The sequence below is a fragment of the Antennarius striatus genome, chromosome 3, assembly GCF_040054535.1.
Source record: "Antennarius striatus isolate MH-2024 chromosome 3, ASM4005453v1, whole genome shotgun sequence".
Lineage (NCBI taxonomy): Eukaryota > Metazoa > Chordata > Actinopteri > Lophiiformes > Antennariidae > Antennarius > Antennarius striatus.
In genome coordinates, this window is record NC_090778.1 from 28,641,081 (window position 1) to 28,657,480 (window position 16,400).

The 16,400-nt window shown below is 51.3% G+C and overlaps 1 protein-coding gene across 1 annotated transcript in view; it reads left to right on the forward strand.

The window, feature by feature from the left end:
- The first annotated feature begins 601 nt into the window (after positions 1-601).
- hmcn2 (hemicentin 2) overlaps positions 602-16,400 on the forward strand; it is a 54,631-nt gene continuing 38,832 nt past the window's right edge. The window contains exons 1-20 of the mRNA XM_068309903.1: positions 602-936; positions 2,819-2,889; positions 2,981-3,139; positions 3,213-3,335; positions 6,067-6,238; positions 6,320-6,426; positions 6,500-6,620; positions 6,702-6,965; positions 7,057-7,201; positions 7,800-7,921; positions 8,177-8,449; positions 8,686-8,827; positions 9,014-9,141; positions 10,826-11,098; positions 11,182-11,370; positions 12,569-12,664; positions 12,741-12,868; positions 12,953-13,097; positions 13,874-13,986; positions 14,098-14,257. Coding sequence (XP_068166004.1) covers positions 690-936; positions 2,819-2,889; positions 2,981-3,139; positions 3,213-3,335; positions 6,067-6,238; positions 6,320-6,426; positions 6,500-6,620; positions 6,702-6,965; positions 7,057-7,201; positions 7,800-7,921; positions 8,177-8,449; positions 8,686-8,827; positions 9,014-9,141; positions 10,826-11,098; positions 11,182-11,370; positions 12,569-12,664; positions 12,741-12,868; positions 12,953-13,097; positions 13,874-13,986; positions 14,098-14,257 — 3,178 coding nt within the window. The 5' untranslated portion in view covers positions 602-689. The remainder of the gene's footprint in view (positions 937-2,818; positions 2,890-2,980; positions 3,140-3,212; positions 3,336-6,066; positions 6,239-6,319; positions 6,427-6,499; positions 6,621-6,701; positions 6,966-7,056; positions 7,202-7,799; positions 7,922-8,176; positions 8,450-8,685; positions 8,828-9,013; positions 9,142-10,825; positions 11,099-11,181; positions 11,371-12,568; positions 12,665-12,740; positions 12,869-12,952; positions 13,098-13,873; positions 13,987-14,097; positions 14,258-16,400) is intronic.

A 16,400-nucleotide genomic window follows, 5' to 3' on the forward strand; every position in this document is an offset into this window, starting at 1 on the left:
AAAAATAGTTAATAAGCATTAATAATAGTAGATAATTGTTAATAATCTTTAATAATAGTTAATAATCAATAACATTCATCTGTAAGGAGGACTGGGTTCGCAGCCCCCCCCCCAGCTGACATGTGGACATCTGTGGGGGGGTTCTGTATAAAATTAGCCTGGTGTCAGCTGGATAGAAACGAGGCTATTTATAAGAAGCTGTTGCTGTTGTTCCGACTATGTTCGGTCCGCTGACTCCAAACCCGCCCGAACCGAACCGGATCCAACCGAACTGGGTTCCAGGGGCCCGGTTCACCGGCGGGGACGCGAACCGAAAGGAGGACGGTTAAATCAGTTAAATCCTGGAAGTCGAAGTGGGGTCGACACACACACACACACACACACACACACACACACACACACACACACACACACACACACACACACACACACACACACACACACACACACACACACACACACACACACACACACCTTTTAATTCCCCTCCCCGCCCCCGCCGGCGCGTCACGCAGCGGCTCTCCCTCCCAGCCAGTCCGCGCGCTCCTCCAAACTTTACGCACGGATGTTCTCCCCCCCCCGCGCTGCTTACCGAGCAGATCCTCCTCTAACGGGACCGGGACCGGTTCCCCGACGCCTTGCAGCTTCTCCACAACTTTGGGAACTTCCTTCCGATGCGGCTGTGAGCCATGAGCGGCGGCTTCTGGAGGATCTTCGCGCTGACGCTCTGCGTCGGCGCGCGGCTCCCGGCGGCCGAGGAGCATGATGGGTCCGCTGACAGCGCGTCCACGCTGGCCTTTGTGTTCGACGTGACCGGATCCATGTACGACGACCTGAAGCAGGTGATCGACGGCGCGTCCCGGATCCTGGAGAAGACGCTCAGCCGGAGGACGCGCCCCATCCGGAACTTCGTCCTGGTGCCGTTCCACGACCCAGGTGGGTTCCGACCGGATCCGGGGGCGCATTCTGTTTAGGTAGTGTGTGTGTGTGTGTGTGTGTGTGTGTGTGTGTGTGTGTGTGTGTGTGTGTGTGTGTGTGTGTGTGTTGGGGGGGCAAATTAAAAACGAATTCTGGCCTGAATTTAACATTTTTACGCACTCAGCGTTTCCAACAGGCCGCAGGTTAAATCCGTCTCTACAGTTTGAGGCGCAGGTAAACCCCCCCCCCATACACCCACCCCCCCACCAGCATCCGACCTCCTCGATGGGAAAGCTGCAGCCTGAAACTAAGAGTCCTCTAAGGGGGGGGAGGGTGTCTGAGCCCTGATGAGAAGCATATGCTGTCTGCTTGTGTGTAATTACCCCAATCACCCCCCCCCCCCAGCCCCTCCCTCTCTGCATCCAGTCGTCCTGAGAGCCCTCAGTTGCCCGGCCAGAGGCGGGGGCAGCGTTAACACCCCCGGTTTGTCTGTGTTTAACGTCCCTGCCCCGAGGGGGGGCTTGTTGTAAACTTTCAAGATTGCAGAGCAGCCGATCACAAAGAGGCGTAACGGCCCCCCCCGTCGGGGGCTCAAAGCCACCGCTCCGGGGGAACACACTGGTCACCTTTGACCCCGTGTGACGCTCTGCTGCATCAGGTCGCCGTGACATCAGAGGCGCCGTGACAGGATAACGACCGCAGGAGACGACCTGACGCGCTCCTCCTTCACCGGCCCGTCGTGTGGCCCCAGGAGGCCCCGCAGCGAGCGCCCGCCCCCAGACGCTCGTAGCCCCGCCCCCTGCCACCCCCCAATCCACCGGCATCTTAATTTGTGTTGGATGGTAGAGATGAAATGAAACCTGAACCCTGATAGGATCCGCTCCCTCTGTCTGTGGAGCTGCCTGCGAGGCGGTCCCGGTTCCGGTTGGGGTCCCAGTACTGGTCCCGGTCAGGGGTCGTAGGGCCGCGGGGCATTGCTGGTTCTGATAAACCCACCGCGGCTTCGGAGGAATGTTGAAGCTTTGTTTACAGACGCGGAGCAGCGGAGAGGAAACAACGGAACCCTTTGTTCAGGTTCTCTAGATCTGCAGACCCCAGACTCCGGGTCAGGATTTCTAGACTGCAGAACAGAACCTCGTTTAACCGGGTTAACGTCAGGTCTGGTTTAACGTTGGGTCCGGTTTAACGTTGATCCGGTTCAACATTGGGTCTGGTTTAACGCTGTTTCTGGTTTAATGTTGGTCCTGGTTTAACGTTGACTCCAAACCCAGTTTGGAGTTCGGTTAACGTTGTGTCTAGTTTAACGTTGGGTCTAGTTTAACGTTGGGTCTAGTTTAACGTTGTGTCTAGTTTAACGTTGGGTCTAGTTTAACGTTGGGTCTAGTTTAACGTTGGGTCTAGTTTAACGTTGTGTCTAGTTTAACGTTGGGTCCGGTTTAACGTTGGGTCCGGTTTAACGTTGGGTCCAGTTTAACGTTGTGTCTAGTTTAACGTTGGGTCCGGTTTTAACGTTGTGTCTAGTTTAACGTTGTGTCTAGTTTAACGTTGGGTCTAGTTTAACGTTGGGTCCGGTTTTAACGTTGTGTCTAGTTTAACGTTGGGTCTAGTTTAACGTTGGGTCTAGTTTAACGTTGGGTCCGGTTTAACGTTGTGTCTAGTTTAACGTTGGGTCCGGTTAAATGTTGGATCCGGCTTAACATCAAGTTCAGTTTAACGTCTGGTCTAATTTAACATCAGGTCTGGTTGAACGTTGTTTCCGGTCTAACGTTAGGTCTGGTCTAACATCAGGTCCGGTCTAACATCAGGTCCGGTCTAACATCAGGTCTGGTCTAACATCAGGTCCGGTCTAACATCAGGTCCGGTCTAACATCAGGTCCGGTCTAACCTGTGCTTCTTGCAGACATCGGCCCGGTCTCCATCACCACTGACCCACAGAAGTTCCAGCAGGACCTGCAGGACCTGTTTGTCCAGGTGGGACCATCTGAACCCAAATCTAACAGAAGGTTCCAGAAGGCTTCCAGAGTTCACGTCCCCCCCCGGGGGCATTTGTTTTGCTCACCAGGGTGGGGGTGATTGTCCTGAGATGAGTGTGGGGGCCATCAAGAAGGCGCTGGAGGTGTCCCTCCCCGGGTCCTTCATCTACGTCTTCACCGACGCCAGAGCCAAAGACTACCGGCTCAAACGGGACGTCCTTCAGCTGGTGCAGCTCCGCCAGTCGCAGGTACGCCCCCCGAACGCCGGTGGGACGTGGCCTCAGGTGAACAGCGGTAATCCCTGTAACCCCGCCCCCCCAGGTGGTGTTCGTGCTGACCGGGGACTGCGGGGACCGGTCCCAGCCGGGCTACAGGGCCTACGAGGAGATCGCCGCCACCTCCTCCGGCCAGATCTTCCACCTGGACAAGCAGCAGGTCAACGAGGTGAGGGGGTGAGGGGCTTCCTGCAGGGGGGGGGCGGGAGGATGTTTGTTTGATTCTGTCTAAAAATCCAACGAGATCCGGAAAAAAAGTCAGACGATCCCACGCGTCTGATTGGCTGCTGAGGAACCAGGCGGGTGTTTTTTTGTGTCATGAGGGAAAATGTGGAAAATCACTTTGTCTGATGTTCTGTCGGGTCCTGGCCGGCGTCCCGGCAGAACCTAAACAGAACCAGGTGAAGCGTGAAGCCCCGCCCACTGGGACCGTGAGAGGCTTTTCATTTGTTGTAATCGAATGATCCCCGAGCTGACGCTCAACTTCCTGGTCATGTGACACCGGAGGGCGACTCCTGCATGGCGGAAGCAGGAGCCCCGTCTCCGGGGCCAAAGTCAGCAGGCGGGCCGACGGAAGCCGGGCCAGAGCTTCCTGTGGAAGCGGCGCCGCGATCCTGCGTGTCAGCAGGAGACGGCCGGGCGGCGCTGGACCGGGGTCAGAGCTGGACCAGGGCCAGAACCGAACCGGGACCACGGCTGGACCAGAGCTGAACTGGGGCCGCTGAACCCCTGAACCCAGACGTGTTTGTGTGGGTCTGTTTCCTGTCAGGTCATGCTTGCATGTGTCTGAACATACGGCGCCTGTGTGTGTGTGTGTGTGTGTGTGTGTGTGTGTGTGTGTGTGTGTGTGTGTGTGTGTGTGTGTGGCTTCATTATCACACATTTGAATGTCACTCCTGTGAGGCGGCGTGGAGGGAATAGGAGACCCGATTCAGTGGAACCTTCACACCTCAGCGGCTCCTGGTTCTGTGGACCTGAAGCGTTTGGTTCAGACCCACCTTTGTGTGTGGACCCACATTGGGTCACTGTGTGGCTCAGCTTCAGACTTAGACCAGGTTCCAGCCGATCCCTGAGTCCCTGTAAGCTGGGATCCCAGAAGGGATTTAAAAGAAACCAAAATACAGAAAAACCTCAAGATACGAGTTTTAAGATACGACCGTCAGCGTCCACAACTCTGTGGGACGTAGAGGGAAAGTCTGAGATACGAGGCGTGTTGGAGGATGGATACGACGTCAGTGAGACCGCATCTCGTTCTTTACTGCGTGTCGGTGGATGGAAACGACGTCAGTGAGACCGCATCTCGTTCTTTACCACACATTGGCGGATGGATACGACGTCAGTGAGACCGGATCTCGTTCTTTTCATTCTCTATCATTATTTGGGGGGTTTTTGGGGGTTTTGGGGGGTTAGGGGGTGGAACAGATTAAACTCGTGTCTCCAGGCTCTACTGTATCGTGATGTGGGGTTCTACTTTCTTCCTTCCTGATAACATTTTATTCAGACCAAACACTCTTCTCGGGGGGGGGGGGTGAACCTGGTGTCCTGATGTTTTCCTCATCACGCCGCGTTCAGGACTGGTGTTCCTGGACGGACCAATCACAGGCTCTTAAATACAGACGGGCAAATCCTTTGCAGGTATGCCAGGACCCCTGCTGAGAAGCTCCCCCCCCGGGGGGGGGGGTTCTCGTAATCTTTATTGGGTTCTGGGAGGTGTTTAAACCCAGGTCGACCTCCGGCCCGGTGGGACGTCCTGAGTCGAGCTGCAACTCGTCGCCCGCGTGTTCGCACCTGAACAGGTGAGGGGAAACCCCCCCCATCTTACAGGCAGGGGTGTGTGTGTGTGTGTGTGTGTGGGGGGGGGGTGCTTCCTGAAAGCCCCTCCAACCGAGACGCGCCTGATGAGGTTTTGCGGGACTACGATCCCGTATCCCCGGGTCGATTGGTGGACTCCCGGGGGCAGATGGGGGTGACCCCGGAGCAGCTTCCTGCCCCCGCCGGTGGCGGCTGCACATGTGGCAGACATTACAGCTGTGTGCGTAAACCAGCTGCTGTCGGACCGACAGACAACCCATAATTAAATTATCAAAGCCCGTTTCCCTCGCTCCGGGTCTGAACGTGTTTCTGTTGGCGCCGCCTTCGTGTCCCAGGTCAAACCATCGCCAGACAGACGACGTCTGTTCAGCGTTGGGGAGACGGAAGGAGGATGAGACCCCCCCCCCCCTCAAATATCAACGTCTTTTCTGCTTCTGTTTCCTGCGAGAGCAAACAAAGGAAACCTGTTCCTCCTCGACGCGGTGGTAATTCTTCTCCCCAGAAGGTCAAACGACCTTCTAAACCCTCAGATCCATCCGAGGGGACGTTATTGGCTCAGGTGGCGACTGCTTTATCCAATGAGATGTAATCAAAGCGTTGGAGCGTGATGTCACCGCTGGGTAATCTTCCTGCGAGGGGGTTTGGCGTGACTCATCCGCTGACCTCATCCGGCTTCTGGAGAGCGAGCGGCGCGGCGAGCAGCTGTTTGTGCGTGTCAGCGATGCTGCGCGTGTTCGCCAGGTCGACGCCGGTGGAACGCCGCGCCGCAGGCGGTGGGCCGCCTGACAGACGGCGCTTTGGGAATAAAACGCTCCAGAGTGCGGAAAACTGCGTGTTATCAGTTTGACAGTCGAGCCGTCGGGTTTCCTTTGTTTAGACTGGAAAAACGTGTTCGATGAAAGAGTCCAGAGACGAGGAGCAGCCGGCCGCTCGGCCCCCGGGGGGGGGTCAGCGCAGGTCTCAGAGAAACAGGCCTCATCCTGGTGCAGATTTATTCTTCCCGTATCTTTCGGGTATCTTAGCCACTGAATTCACGGCAGTGACCCCATGAAACAACGCCGTGTGGCGTGTCTCTCTCCTCCTTCCAGGTCCTGAAGTGGGTGGAGGAGACGGTCCAGGCCATGAAGGTCCACCTGCTGTCCTCCAACCACGACAGCGCCCAGGAGAACAGGTGGGAGGTGCCCTTTGACCCCAGCCTTCGGGAGGTCACTGTGTCCCTCAGCGGGCCGGCGCCGCAGATCGAGCTCAGCGACCCGTTGGGTAGGCGCGTCAACGCCGCTTCCTGCTTGTTTGCGCCTTCAGCGCGTTGAGAGGTTCTGGTTGTGGTTCTGGTTCTTCCAGGTCGACCCGTCGGAGAGGAGCAAGGCCTCAAAGAGCTGCTGAACATTCCCAACTCGGCTCGGGTCGTCAACCTGAGGTTCCCCAGACCTGGGGCGTGGGGGCTGAAGGTAGTCTCTAGTGAACGCCTGTTTCTCTGCTAGCTTCACGACAAAGCGCTAATTGAACGCCGTCCCTGTGAAGGTGAACTGCAGCGGGCGCCATACCCTAAGGGTCACGGGGGTCAGCCATGTGGACTTCAGGGCCGGCTTCTCAAATGAACCTGTTTCTGAGTTCAACCTCACCAGAGAGCGACCAGTCAAAGGTGCTGGAGATGTTTCTGCTAAACTGGTCGGACTGGGAACACGTGCAGGATGTGACCTCATGACCACTTCCTGTCTCTCAGGACTTCCAGCTCACGTTTTGTTGAAATGCACGGGCCTGAAGCCTCCCGGTCGGCCGAGCCAGGTGGAGCTGGTGTCCGGATCGGGACGCTCCTTGCGTACCCTCCCCGCCCCGGTTCCCCTCGACCCCGGCCAGCAGGGACTCTGGAGGCTCCCGGAGTTCCGCACCCCCTCCCAGAGCTTCTTCATCAAGGTGACGGGCAAAGACGAGGAGGGCTACCGCTTCCAGAGACTGTCCAGCGTCTCCTACACCAACATCGTCCCAGGCGAGACAACCCCCCCCCACAGCCGAGGCCGGTCTGCGGCGTCTCTCGCACCTCATCAATCTCTCGGTGACCTCTGATCCTGTCGCTGCAGACCCCCCGGTGGTGAGCATGCCCGAGGTGGTGAACGGCGTCTACATGCAGCCCGTCGTGATTGGCTGCACGGTGACGAGCGACGCCCCCTACAGGCTGCGATTCGCCAGGAACGGGGTCCCCATCGGCGAGGAGGCGTCCTTCCAGTGAGTCTTTATTTGTTTGGTGACGTTTGGCCGCCGCCGCTTCGTGCGCAAGCTAATTCCTGTAAAACACTCGCCACTCCGACTGGCGACGGCGTCTGCGGAGCGTTCGGGCGCTTTTATTGGCTCATCTGTCAGGAAGCTGGTGTAAACAGCTCAGCGGGGAACGTTACATAAACGATGGTGTCATCCTGAAAAACGAGCAAAGAGCTCTGCTTCGAATTACATTGGTAGCGTGAAGCGGACTGGCAGTGTGTGTGTGTGTGTGTGTGTGTGTGTGTGTGTGAGTGTGTGTGTGTGTGTGTGTGAGTGTGTGTGTGTGTGTGTGTGTGTGTGTGTGTGTGTGTGTGTGTGTGTGTGTGTGTGTGTGTGTGTGTGTGTGTGTGTGTGTGTGTGTGTGAGTGTGTGTGTGTGTGTGTGTGTGTGTGTGTGTGTGTGTGTGTGTGTGTGTGTGTGTGTGTGTGTGTGTGTGTGTGTGTGTGTGTGTGTGTGAGTGTGTGTGTGTGTGTGAGTGAGACATGCTGAGCGAACCTGTCGTCCATCGGGGTCTCTTTGTAGTTGGCGTACTTCAGCGAACGAAACGAGCGCCTCTTTGTTTCAGGACCTCTGCTACGGCATCATGGGAGATCGCCCACGCGTCGGCGGAGGACGAGGGCCTGTACGAGTGCGTCGCTCAGAGCAGCGCCGGACAGGGGCGGGGCTTGACGGAGCTCACCGTAAGAGGTGAGCCTGTCTTGCTGTGATGTCTCGCTTTCATGTCTTGCGTTGAAGTCTTGCTTTGATGTATTGCTTTGATGTCATGTTTTGGTGATGTCTTGCTTTGATGTCTCCCTTTGATGTCTTGCGTTGAAGTCTTCCTTTAATGTATTGCTTTGATGTATTGCTTTGATATCCTGCTTTGTGTTTCCTTTGATGTCTCAGGATGTGTCGCTTTGATTTCCTGCTCTGATGTCTCGCTTTGATGTCTCGCTTCAACAGAACCTCCCCCGGTCCTGAAGCCAGCCGTTAACGTCACCTCCTCCGTGGGGGGCGTCGCCCTGCTGTCCTGCCAGGTGGAGGGCTCCATACGCCACAACCTGACCTGGCAGCGTGGGGGGCGTGTCATCCGCGCCCGCGTGGGGCGGGTCAAGGTGCTGCCCGACGCGTCGCTGCAGGTGAGCGGCGTGCGGCCTCAGGACGCCGGGGCGTACCACTGCGTGGCCACCAACACCCACGGAAACACCCGAGTCAGCGTGTGGCTCCTGGTCCCAGGTACGGATCCCGGGGCGTCTGGTGGAGCGCTCAGCAGACCCGGGGCCCCACGGCGCCCCCCGGGGGCCCCTCATCTGCTTTCCATCAGGCTCACGTCGAGCCAGAATTGATTCCTGTTGAAAAGTGTTGCCTCTTTTGTCGCATCCGTGTCTGTAACGACCCCCCCCCCATCAGACGTTATGAGGGGGGGGTTCAGGAAGCTAGAAATGACATCATCAACAGCGTTTGATTTGCAGTGGCTCCGTCTGCGGTCGTCCGGCCCCAGAACCGAGCCTTTTCCCGGGGGGAGGACATCCGACTCGTCTGCTCGGCGTCCGGCGCCCCCCCACCCCAGATCTTCTGGAGCCACGGAAACATGTTCCTCACCAATCGGCCGAGGTAAGGGAGCGCTCGTCCCACTCCACACCCCCGGCCCAGAGGTCCACTTTACTCCACGCGTGATTGGCTCAGAGTGGGCTCTGGAGGCGGAGCTCCAGTGTTTTATTCCTGGCTCCGCCCCTCAGGAGCAGCTGCAGGATGTCGTCCACATCTGCTCCGCTCATCAGACGGTTCTGTGTGATGCAGGTTGAGTCTGAACCAGGACGGCGTGCTGACGATTAGAGCGGCGCTCCCAGAGGATGCTGGGAACTACACATGTCTGGCGGCCAATGAGGCGGGGACTTCATCCCAGACGGCGCTGCTGACGTTTGCAGGTGAGGAGTATGAAAATCGGTTGAGGAGATCTCATCTGGTCACGGCTTGACGCCTCTTTACATCTGGTGTGGATCCAGATCGGGATCCGTATCTGGTTCCAGTTTGCTAGCCGACTAGCTAGCGAGAGCAACCAGGTTTAGCATGCTAGTTTGCTCCAGCTAACGCAGCTCAGATGATAAACGCTTTGAATTTGAAGTTCATTTGTGGAGGTAATTTTTATTTATTTTCTGAATAAGCTGAAATTTTTTTTCACATATTTTGAATCTGAAATTAAAATTAAAATCAAGATTTTTTAAAATATCCACCATCAGTTAGCATTTAACATTAAAATTAATTAATTTAATTTTATGTCGTCTGCTTAACAAAGTGGAACAGTGTTGCTGTAGCGCACACGTGTCAAACTCAAGGCCCGGGGGCCAAAAGTGGCCCTCCACATCATTCTATGTGGCCCTTGAGAGCATAAAGGTCAGAGTGTTTAAAATAAATAGGTCAAAAGTGTTCCTTGACCAAAACTACATTTCCCACAATGCAGTAGTTAATTTCATCTTAACTCTGACTAAACGTAGTGAACAAAGTTAACGTCCTAACTTGTGTCTGATGTTATTTTTCTTTATTGATTGATAGTTTGATCCTTGATTGATGGAGTTCTGTGGGTTTAATAACCTGACAAATGAAAAGGATTTATGTTAGAACAGAGAAACAAACAAACATGTTTTTTCTGTCTAACTGTAATGTTTGGAACTAGAATCAGTCAGAAATTCAGTTATTTAACATTAAGGAGTAGTTACATTTAGTTACATTACACTGAGTTACATTTAGTTACATTTATTAGTTACATTAAGGAGTAGTTACATTTAGTTACATTACACTGAGTTACATTTAGTTACATTTATTAGTTACATTAAGGAGTAGTTACATTTAGTTACATTACACTGAGTTACATTTAGTTACATTTATTAGTTACATTAAGGAGTAGTTACATTTAGTTACATTACACTGAGTTACATTTAGTTACATTTATTAGTTACATTAAGGAGTAGTTACATTTAGTTACATTACACTGAGTTACATTTAGTTACATTTATTAGTTACATTAAGGAGTAGTTACATTTAGTTACATTTATTAGTTACATTAAGGAGTAGTTACATTTAGTTACATTACACTGAGTTACATTTAGTTACATTTATTAGTTACATTAAGGAGTAGTTACATTTAGTTACATTTATTAGTTACATCTGGCCCTTTGGGGACAGCTGTGATGCTGATGTGGCCCCCAGTGAAGGTGACTTTCCTCCCTGCTGTAGCAGGTCGATACTGGGGGGGCTCTGAGGTTGACGTGTTGGGCGGGGCTGATCGGCGCTCCAATCAGATCTCACCCCCCTGCCTCTGCTAGCTGATGTTTCAAACATTAAACGTTCTCATGCGTTCCAGCGGACCCCTACCCTCTCAGAACCAGAACCTGTCGGACGAGTCGACTCTGAATCCATCGGGGGGGTGGGGGGTGGGGGGATGGGTAATAGATTTCCGCTGCAGGTCGTGCAGCAGATCCTCCCCCCGGTTCTGTGCTGAGTTTCAGGCCTGAAGCCGTCACGGTGCGTCAGATCGACGCCGGTGCCTCTTCCTGAGGCGCTCCGGTGTTCACCTCGCCCCCCCCCCCAATGAAAACGCTTTCTCTCCTCCAGAGGCCCCCAGACTGACGGTGACCCAGCAGACCGTCCTGGTGTCGGTCGGCGGTGACGCCACCCTGGAGTGTCGGGCCTCCGGCGTGCCCCCCCCTCTGGTGCACTGGTTCAAAGGTGAGCTGGAGGTTGGCTCCGCCCCCTTTGTGCAGCAGGACGTCCGACGCGGGACGCTGCTCATCCGGGGGGTGCAGGAGGTGGACGCCGGGCGCTACAGCTGTGTGGCCAGCAGCTCCGCTGGGAGCTCCGCCGGGGAGGTCACGCTGGAGGTCGGAGGTCAGCCCCCCCCATCCAGAGCGACCAAACTGTGTTTCAGTTAACATGTGCACGAATCAAGCGCCCCTCTCCCCCCCCCACAGTGGGACCGCTGTTCTCCGAGGCGCCGGTGGACGTCACCGCCAGCGTGGGCGAGAACGTCTCCCTCCCCTGCAGCGCCAGGGGGGTCCCGGAACCGACGGTCACATGGTACCGACGGGACGGCGGGGGGGTCGGCACCGGGACGGACGGCAGGTTGACACAGCTGCAGGATGGACACCTGCTGATCCAGAGTGAGTTACGGGGGGGGGTATCATGTTACCATAATGATCAATATAAACATAAATATATATATAAATATAAATATATAAACATGCAAATATATTTATATAAATATATACATATATACATATATAAATACATAAACATATAAAAATGTAAATATAAAAATATATAAATAACCATAATTATAAATAATATAAACATGATTATAAATAATATCAATATATAAATATCTATAAATATAGATATAACCCACTGACCTGTTCAGACGGACTAATAAGAGAAAACATTTCCTGCGATCTTTTTTAGTTTTATTTCTTGTGATTTTTCTGGATCGTTTTTGAATCATTTGGCCTCTCAGGATTTTTCCCACTTTGACCTGATTAAACGTTCAGACACACGCGTCGTCGTTCAGACACACGCGTCGTCGTTCGGACACACGCGTCGTCGTTCGGACACACGCGTCGTCGTTCGGACACACGCGTCGTCGTTCGGACACACGCGTCGTCGTTCGGACACACGCGTCGTCGTTCGGACACACGCGTCGTCGTTCAGACACAAAAACTCCACAAATCACAGCTCAGGTCAACGAATTCATGTAAAGATGTTGTGATGAATTTGTCAGGAGGTTCCTCTGGATGCTTTTTTGCTGACCTCATCACTTCAACTCGACTTCAACTTCACTGCTGAACACGAGAATCCAAACTGACCCCCCCGGTCCCCTCCAGTGATCCTCCAGATGTTCCTTTGGCGTGGAGCCCCCCCCCCCCCATCAGCTCTGTGTGTCTCCATCTCATTTTTTATCCAGAAGCTCCACATCTCGTCTCCAAAAACATGACCAGATGTTCTAAAAACGTTCTAAACACGTTCTAAACACGTTCTAAACATGTTCTAAACACGTTCTAAACACGTTCTAAACACGTTCTAAACATGTTCTAAACACATTCTAAACACGTTCTAAACATGTTCTAAACACGCCGTGTCGGAGGCTGAACCTGATTGGTCGGGACGCCGTGTCGGAGGCTGAGGGCTGATTCCTCCCCGTTAATCCGTTTCCTGCTATCTTCAGCTCTTCATTGCAGCCCAGTCTCACCAGTGACTCCAGTTGTTCTGGAGGGGAGGACGTCGCTGCTGTTAGCCTGGGCTCCTCTAGATCTTTTCCCTCCTGGGGGGCGATGCTGCTGAGCTCAGGTGTGTTTCTACCTGCAGGTGTGTGGCTGGACGACGAGGGGCCTTACGTCTGCGAGGCCAGGAACCCGTTTGGAACCGTCACGGCTGAGGCCAGAGTTAGCGTCGCCGGACTGGGTAGGCTAAGCTAAGCTAAGCTCGCTAACGTCGCGTGAAGGTGTTTCCAAACCTGACTGACCTCGTCCCGCTGCAGAGCCCCCCCTGCTGGCCCAGGGCGCCACGGTGGTCACCGCCGGCGCCGGTCAGCCCCTCGGTATCCCCTGCATGCTGCTGGACGGGATCCCGCTTCCGGAGAGACGCTGGTCACGTGACGGACACCCGGTGAGACGAACACGTTTAGCTTCTCAATGCGTCGCACACGCAACGGCGTTCACGCTTGACGGCGGCCATCTTTGTCCTGCGCAGGTCCAGCTGAACGGGAGGGTTTTTGTCAGGAGCGATGGTAGTTTGTATTTTGACAGGGCCGCCCCAGAGGATGCTGGGACATACATGTGCACGGCGGTGAACGTAGCGGGATCCACCAACGTCACCGTCAGCCTGGAGGTCCACGGTAAGCTAACACGCCGTTCAATATAGATAGATAGAAACTTTATTCATTAAAATTAAAAATTTAATTAATTTAATTAATTAATTAATTTTTATTATTTAGAATTTTAAAAAAAAATTTAAATAAAAAAAAATAGTTAAGAAATTTAATTAATTAATTAAAATTTAAAAAATATCGTGGCTAATGTTGCTAATGCTAGCAATCTGGTAACGGATAGCATCCCAGCTAGCTAATGCATGAAATAAAAGTGTTGTTTGAAGCTAACAAACTTACCTTCAGCCCTTTGCGCCAACTTTGTTAGCGCTGTTAGCATGGCTGTCTAATTAGCGCATACATGTGTCCTTTTCATGCTACGAGCTAACAGTGCTAGTTAAACTTTGACTGACAGGCAACTTTCATCCCCAGTGCCTGCTGTTGTCTGCCTCTATGCTAAGCTAAGCTAACCGGAGGGGGGGAGGGGGTAAACACCCTCCCCTGTGACTCACAAAGAAAACGAACGTGGGATCGCAGGTGGGATCGTATTTTAAGCGAGGACAGCTATGTGCTGACTCAGCATGGTTTAGCCCCCCCCCACCTCTTGCTGTCATCACAGGGGCATTTACTGCCCCCTTTAATGAAAGGGCATTTTGTTCCTAATGACAGACAGCCAGATTACCGCTCATCATCGGTTTGTAATGAAGAAATGCCTCCGGCCGGCTAGCTCTGTTGCTAATGCTATTTACCCCTGCCCCCCCCCGGCCGGTCCCACAGCTGTGTTCTTAGACCTACTTCTCCCACAGTGCCCCCTGAGATCAACGCCGGCCCCTACCACTACATCGCCAATGAGGGCGTGGCCATCACGCTGTCATGTGAGGCCGGTGGCGTTCCCGCGCCGACCGTCATCTGGACGAAGGTAGGACCGCATCATCGTGATGTCATCAAGCAGTCGCCACGCTGTCACTTCCTGTCCTAGCGCTAACGCTAATGCCCACCTGAGTGTTGCACCTGTCTGCTGCTCCACCAGGGGCGGCGCCCGCTGCCCAGTGACCCCTCCCCTCCTCGGTCAGACCTGGACGGGCACCTCCACATCCCCCACCCCACCGCGGACGACGCAGGCATCTATATCTGCACCGCCACCAGCCCCGGGGGCTACGCCAGCCGGGAGGTGCAGCTCAGCGTCAACAGTAAGAGAAGAGTTTGGGTTTAATGTCTCTGGACCAGGACTGGAGGAGTTGGTTGGGGTTAGGATTGGAGTTAGGATTATGGTTACATTTGCAGTTAGGGTTAGGTTTGGGGTTAGGGCTGAATCTACCTTTAGGGTTATGGTTAGCGTTAGGGCTAGGGTTATGGGAAAGGTTTGGAGTTCGGATTAGGGTTAAGACTAGGATTAGAGTTGGAGATGGTATTGGTTTAGGGTTAGGTTGATAGTTAGGGTTAGGGCTAGGGTTAGGTTTAAGGTTACGCTTGGCGCTAGAGATAGGGTCAGAGTTGCAGTTAAGGTTAGCAGTTAGAGTTGGAGCTAGAGTGAGGGTTAGGGTTAAGGTAAGGTTTACCTTTGGTGTTAGGGTTAGAGCTGAGGTTGGGGTTGGAGCTAGAGTTAGGGCTGAGGTTTAGGGTTAGGGTTAGGGTTAGGGTTGAAGCTATGGTTAGGATTAGGTTAACCCTAAACTAACCCTAACTAAACTCTAACTTAATGTAACCAAAAAAAGATGCTTTAGACTGACAGACCAAAAAACAAAAAATAAATTTTTAATCGTCTTCCCGACTAAAAAACATTTTTTTAGACCAATCGACTGACCAAAAAATTGTTTATGGATCACCTGACCGACAAATAAAAAAACCAACCAATCAAAAAATATATTTTTTTACACTGACTGTCGAACCAAAATCAATGTTTTAGACTAACCGAAAAACAAAAAAAACATTTTTAGATGGACTGACCGAACAAGCATTTTTTAGACCAACCAACCGAACAAAAGAAGGTAATAGACCGACCAAAAAACAAAACACAAAAAAAATTTGAAACTGACCGACTGACTAAAGAAAATTTTTTTTAGACTGACCGACCGAAAAAAATATCCATAGACTGACCAACAGGCTCCCCCCAAATGTTTTTAGACCAACCAATCGAAAAAGAAATATTTTAGACTGAACAACCGTCAAAAAAAAAAACAAATTTTTAGATGGCCTGACTGGAAAAAAAAACATTTGTCAGAGCGACCAACCAACCAAAAAAAATGTTATTCTTAGATTGACCAACTTACAAAAAAATTTCTTTTAGACCAACCGAAAAAATTTTTTTTTACACTGACCATTTGATAGAAAATTACTTTTTTGGACCAAACAAAAAACAAAAAAATTTTTTAGACCTACTGACTGCAAAAAAATAATAATTCTTTGACATGGTTCAACTGGAAAATAAAAGTTTTTTAGACCGACTGAAAAACGAAAAAATGTTGTTTAGACTGACCAACTGTCCAAAAAATTGTTTTAGACAACCCGACTGGGAAAAAAATTTTTTTAGACCGACCGACCAAAAGACAACATGTTTAGACTGACCAACAAAACATTTTTTTAGACTGACTGACCAACCAAAGAAAATTGTTTTAGACTATCTGAAAAAAGAATTTTTTTTTACACCAACCGTCAAAAAAAACCATTTTTAGATGGCTTGACTGGAAAAATTTTTTTCAGACAGACTGACCAAAAAAACAACTTTTTTAAATTAACAGACTGAAAAAAAATGTTTTAGACTGAACAACCGTCAAAAAAAATGCTTTTGCTGACGGACCAAAAATCAAAATGTTTTGACCGTCCACCCAACTAAAAAATATGTTTTTTGACGAACCCATCAACCAAACCAACTAAAAAATTGTTATAGACACACCAACCTACAAAAACAATTTTTTTTACACTGACCTAAAAAAACACTTTTTTAGACTGACCGACTAAAATACATTTTTTTAGACCTACCAAACAATAAAAATGTTTTTCTTAGACCAACTGATAAAAAAATATGTTTTTAGACAGACCAACCTAAATCAAAAAATTTTTTTTACACCAACCATTTGACAGAAAACTATTTTTGAAACTGAACTAAAAACAAAGAAATTTTTTTAGACCTACCGACTACAAGAAATTTAAAAACTATTTTTGTAGACCTACCGAAAAAAAAAAAAAAATTGTTTTAGACGGTCCACCTCAAAAAAATATTTTTAGACAGAATGACCAGAAAAAAAAGTATTTTAGACCGCCCAACTGAAAAAATAAACATTTTTTTACAACAAATATCCAACCGAAAACAACGTTTTTATACCAATCAAAAAA